This window comes from Pleurodeles waltl, chromosome 10 (assembly GCF_031143425.1).
Source record: "Pleurodeles waltl isolate 20211129_DDA chromosome 10, aPleWal1.hap1.20221129, whole genome shotgun sequence".
Taxonomy (NCBI): Eukaryota; Metazoa; Chordata; class Amphibia; order Caudata; family Salamandridae; genus Pleurodeles; species Pleurodeles waltl.
Window position 1 is genome coordinate 888,010,548 of NC_090449.1, and position 5,709 is coordinate 888,016,256.

Sequence of the window (5,709 nt, forward strand, 5' to 3'; positions counted from 1 at the left end):
ACCAGCTGCCGAATGGCTAAGGTTTGCAGGTAAATGCTTTCGAAGGTTTTTGTGGCGTACTTGGGTGTGTTTCTATATATATATATATTGATGAGTGTCACTGTAACTACTGTCTATCAAGTACCTGTTGGCGGTGCTGACCCACCGGTGAGTTATCTGGGCTTCAGCCACTCTTTTTAAATCCGTACAGTTGGAACAGAGTTTAACAATATTTTCGGAAGCCGATTGTAAACACCCCTACCCCTGGTGGAAACGCGCAGGCATGTTGGTTTAACAAGCAGCTTGAAGTACCTGTGCGCGCCATCCGAGGTGGCTGACCGCGGCACAAAACTGCACCGCAACACGAACAGTAAAAGAAAAACTGCGCGCAGCCTTGCGCTCCAGAAGAGAGCTGGGGGTGACGCAATGCACATGACTCGCCTCCGTGCCCCGACCTGTGCAGCGAATGTGCTCATGTTTCCCCCACCCCCCGCAGCGCTGGCCTCACACACTGTCAGACTTCACGCCGAGCCCCGCTGTGCCGGAGTGTGCTCGCTGCCTCTCTGCACGGCTCCCGACAGTGGTAACTTGGCAGACGGTCCCTGGCCTCCGAGCGCGCACGTCAGTTCCCAGGCCCCTCCCCCGGCAGTGTAGTAGGGGCAGACGGCGGGGAGCCTGGAAACCAGGAGCGGGACGTGAGAAGGGAGTTCGGGTCTGGCGAGAGCGGGTGGGCGCTGCAGGAGGTGCTGCTTCTACTGGGCGCAGCTCTGTGGGTGCAGAAGAGCCGGCAGTCCGGGGAACACTGTGCCCCAGTCTGGGGCTAGTTTGACAGCCCAGGGACCCGTCTCCCTAAACTTTCTTGCGGAAGGGACTGCCGGTAGGTTCCAGCCTGACACAGCCAGGGAACCGAGACCCGCACCGACCGCCAGCTACGCGTCCTCTCGCCCCAGGGACTTGGTCCTGGCACAGCAGCGGAGAGATGAGTGAGCCCCGCTGAGCGCAGCCAGGAACCACGGGCGGGCAGCCATGAGCAGGTGGCGGGTGCCCGGCCCGGGAAGGTGGGTCCCGTGGCCCGGCTGGCCCTTACTGTTGCTGCTCATCTGCGGAGGATCCCTGCGGGCGCAGCCCTTCAACGGCGAGCGGGGCATCTCGATCCCGGACCACGGCTTCTGCCAGCCCATCGCCATCCCGCTGTGCACGGACATCGCCTACAACCAGACCATCATGCCCAACCTGCTGGGGCACACGAACCAGGAGGACGCCGGGCTGGAGGTGCACCAGTTCTACCCGCTGGTGAAGGTGCAGTGCTCGCCCGAGCTGCGCTTCTTCCTGTGCTCCATGTACGCGCCGGTGTGCACCGTGCTGGAGCAGGCGCTGCCGCCCTGCCGCTCCCTCTGCGAGCGGGCGCGCCAGGGCTGCGAGGCCATCATGAACAAGTTCGGCTTCCAGTGGCCCGAGACGCTGCGCTGCGAGAAGTTCCCGGTGCACGGCGCCGGCGAGCTCTGCGTGGGCCAGAACACCTCGGAGCGGGAGGCGGGCGGCACGCCCAGCGCGGCGCCGCCGGAGCTCTGGACCAGCAGCCCGCAGGGAGGAGGGCGCACCACTCTGCACCGGGGACAGGCCGAGGGCTTCACCTGCCCGCGGGCGCTGCGGGTGCCCGCCTACGTCGGCTACCACTTCCTGGGCGAGAAGGACTGCGGCGCCCCCTGCGAGCCCCGGCGTGCCCATGGCCTCATGTACTTCGCGGCCGAGGAGTTGCGCTTTGCGCGCATCTGGATTGGCATCTGGTCGGTGCTGTGCTGCGCCTCGACGCTCTTCACCGTGCTCACGTACCTGGTGGACATGAAGCGCTTCAGTTACCCCGAGCGCCCCATCATCTTCCTTTCGGGCTGCTACACCATGGTAGCCGTGGCGTACATCGCCGGCTTTCTGTTGGAAGAGCGAGCCGTCTGCAATGACAAGTTCTCCGAGGATGGCTACCGCACAGTGGCCCAGGGGACCAAGAAGGAGGGCTGTACCTTCCTCTTCATGTTGCTGTACTTCTTCGGCATGGCCTCGTCCATCTGGTGGGTCATCCTGTCTCTCACCTGGTTTCTGGCGGCTGGCATGAAGTGGGGCCACGAAGCCATCGAAGCCAACTCGCAGTACTTCCACCTGGCTGCGTGGGCCGTGCCCGCTGTCAAGACCATCACCATCTTGGCCGTGGGACAAGTGGACGGTGATATACTGAGCGGCGTCTGCTTTGTGGGCATCAACAGCGTGGACGCTCTGCGTGGCTTTGTGCTCGCCCCACTTTTTGTCTACCTCTTCATTGGCACCTCCTTCCTGCTGGCTGGCTTTGTGTCACTTTTCCGCATCCGCACCATCATGAAGCACGACGGCACCAAGACTGAGAAGCTGGAGAAGTTGATGGTGCGCATTGGCATCTTCAGCGTGCTCTACACCGTGCCCGCAACCATAGTCATAGCCTGCTACTTCTACGAGCAGGCCTTCCGGGAGCAGTGGGAGCACTCCTGGGTCACTCGGAGCTGCAAGAGCTACGCCATCCCTTGCCCGCCAGCTGGCTATGGCCACCCCCACATGAGTCCTGACTTCACAGTCTTCATGATCAAGTACCTCATGACGCTCATCGTGGGCATCACGTCAGGCTTCTGGATCTGGTCTGGCAAGACCCTCAACTCCTGGCGCAAGTTCTACACCAGGCTCGCCAACACCAAGCAAGGGGAGACCACTGTGTGAGCCTGCCCGGCCCTCGGGGTGGACTGAGCCCGAGAGTCTGGGGTATGCGCACCTTTACATCTATAGTGCAGTTTTTCCATATCTTTTTGGGGTTGCCTCTGAAAAGATAGTTGGGCCTGATGACCATATCATACTCTTACCGACCTGTCACATAACCCTCCAATGAGTAAATGGATAGATTTTACCTATATACCACCTTTGCTCAGGACCTTTTAGATGGACCATCGCCTGTCACGCTACTTTAATGGTTCCCCAGATGCCAGACTGCTAATGGTCAGAGTTTAACCTCCAGGCCTCTCAGGACTTGTGGTGAGACCCTTTGAGTGCATTGCTCGACTCCAAAACACAGTGAGGTGTAAATAGCTTATGTAAGATTTTGTAAGTATATTTGTATTTAAAACGCTAAAGAGAACCCATTTTAAGTTAGTGAGTTTTTAACACTTTGTAGAGATCCGAAAAGTGGCACTTAGTTTATGGTACATCCAGAGAACGGAGTAATTTCAGGGCAACCATTTTTCACGTGCTCAGAAGTTTACTTTTTTTCTTTCTTTTAACGCATAAGAACGGAGGAGCTGAGCTGCAGCACCGCTACTCATGTACCGCTTAGCATCGTTAAAGTTAGAGGTGTTTGCCTGGCATGCAATTTTGCTAACAAGGCAACCTTTATTGCATCGGTCAAGGTCACATTCACCAGTGTTATTTCAAATCTCACGTACAATTATAGAACTCAAATAACAGGCTCTTCCAGCTGATAAATTTGCCCAGTAGTGTTTACACGCACGCAGATATCCCATATTTCCATCTTGTCGCGAGGCAGGTCTGTGATTCGCACTCCCCATAGGAAACACGTTATGAAGGGGGCCTGTGGTGTTTTGTTTCTTGAAGGAGGAGAGGAAGCACGTAGACACTCCAGGTCGGCCCCCGACTTGTGTCCTTGAAACAAACGGTAGAACCTAATCCTTTATTTTTATGGGAATATGCCGGTCTAGCGATTGTTAATTATAAACTCTGTCACTTGCCCGTCCCGCAACGAGGTCGGACTTTATGGGCAGTATCATTTAGTTTCCCGAGTTCTCATTGGTTACTAAATACCGAACCGGTAGCTAATTTGAAATATTTTGCCATAGTGTTTCGGTTTACCTTCAATCGCAGCCCTGCCACTTAAATACAAATTAACTGCAAAGCCATGCATTTCGTAGGCATGCCCCCTTTAACTTGTTAACATTTAACTAAATGCAGCCTTCTTGCCCATTCGTTCTGTATGTCCTTTTTAGAGAGAGCCTGCAGCTGTTTTATGAAATGCCCCCAATGAACCCTGCTTTTCTTGCGCACAAGCTCGGGCTCCCTTTATTTTAGGGTCTCATAAATTAATCCCTATAGCCACAGCGATTTACAGTATTCTCACCCAAAACAATGTTATCAGCACACCTGGTCCTTTTTTGTCTTTCATTAACTAATACTTCCTTTGCTTTCCATTATTTGTGTTGCGAAAAGTTTATTCTCCTTTACTTTTGTTTTTATTGGAGTCCCACAAGTTTTCGACGACTGCAACGTAATGCACAGTACTGCATTTTAATTTCCAGTTTATGGGATACCTATCCATTATGTCACTTTCTTTTTGGTTTAATGAGCCTCCTCCCCTTTTTCATCGTGTGCCGTTCAAATTTTACTTTAGCACAAATTCCCAAGTATAAATCGAGATACCCCCTCCTCTTGCTCCATTATTTTTCTGTATGTGGTACTAGGAAAAATATGGAATTCACCACGTTCATAAATTGTTTTTATCACTTCTGAACAAAAGTCAGCACTATTTCCCTTTCTCTCCCAAATTTTCACCACATCAACAACACTACATATTTTTGTTTCTGTACAATTTTAGATTTTCATCGAAATGTAAGTTTAATTGTCAAAGCTGTTCAAATGTGGGTAGAGCAAGTTTGTTTGAGAGGGGTCTGTCACCAGGGTTGGGTGTCACGGAGGAGTTACTGGGGAAAAGAAACGGATGTGACAATTGCGCGGGTTAGGAATGCTTTGTAGGGTCCTGAGACAAAGGGTTTCTTCCTCACCAAAAAAGGTGTCCTGTTTATGTCAACTGTAATGTTAATTAAATCGAACACGTTTCTTAGGAAATTCAAGCTTAGGGCCGCAGCAGGCATTTTTCTTGTGCTGGTGCGAGAATTGTTGGACAATTGAAGTTACGTTAACTTGAAGGGAAACGTTTATAAATGCTTGGTTTGTGGAACTGGTTTACACAGGGTAGTGTTCGAAACACAATATCACTTGACACTTTTATAATCCCAAGTCTTGCCTCTGCTCTTGCATAGCAGTGTATTTTTTTACATGAAAGTGCTCTCTTCTTGAAGATGTACACACACCATCAGTTTATTTTCATCTTAACATTTTCTGTTTTGTTACCGTCAGTTTTAGGATTGTCATTTATCTTAAACACAGCGTTTCAAGAATGATCTGAATCCTCTTCTCACAGGACGGTTCGTTTTGTGTCTCCAGAAGATGATATTTTCTTCCTGAAAGTATAAGTCCGCTATCCTGTTTTTATATACGATAGATTGCTCTATTTTACATTTTACGATGAACTCGAAATAAAATAAGTACATACTTGTAAAGATAGACGTGTACACTTTTTTTAAACTGTATTCCTCAGTGAGGACTGGTGCCTTTACCAATTTTGGTATGTACAGTAATAATAAAAGGCCTTGGTGATTGCCGGGCACAATTATTTTTACCGTGGTTTGTTTTACTTGTGTGAGCCGATCAGATCTTGTTCTTGTCATTGTCTGGTACATTCAGCACTTAGACTCACCAAGCACCCACCAACCCCTCCATCCCAACCACAGATGTCCAAGGAAACTACGGTGCACACTAGTGTGGAGGTGCTTTCAGCTCTTGCAACTTGCTTTGAACAGCACTTACTACTATATAATCCGAAACAAAGACAGTGTGGCCTGCTGTTTTGTTAACCCTTTCAAATCC

The 5,709-nt window shown here is 51.1% G+C and overlaps 1 protein-coding gene across 1 annotated transcript; it reads left to right on the plus strand.

The window, feature by feature from the left end:
- The first annotated feature begins 583 nt into the window (after positions 1 to 583).
- FZD1 (frizzled class receptor 1) lies at positions 584 to 5,457 on the plus strand. Its single transcript, XM_069211613.1, has one exon. It carries the CDS (start codon positions 1,006 to 1,008, stop codon positions 2,716 to 2,718), a length of 1,713 nt encoding a protein of 570 aa, XP_069067714.1. The 5' UTR covers positions 584 to 1,005; the 3' UTR covers positions 2,719 to 5,457.
- Positions 5,458 to 5,709: the final 252 nt, after the last annotated feature.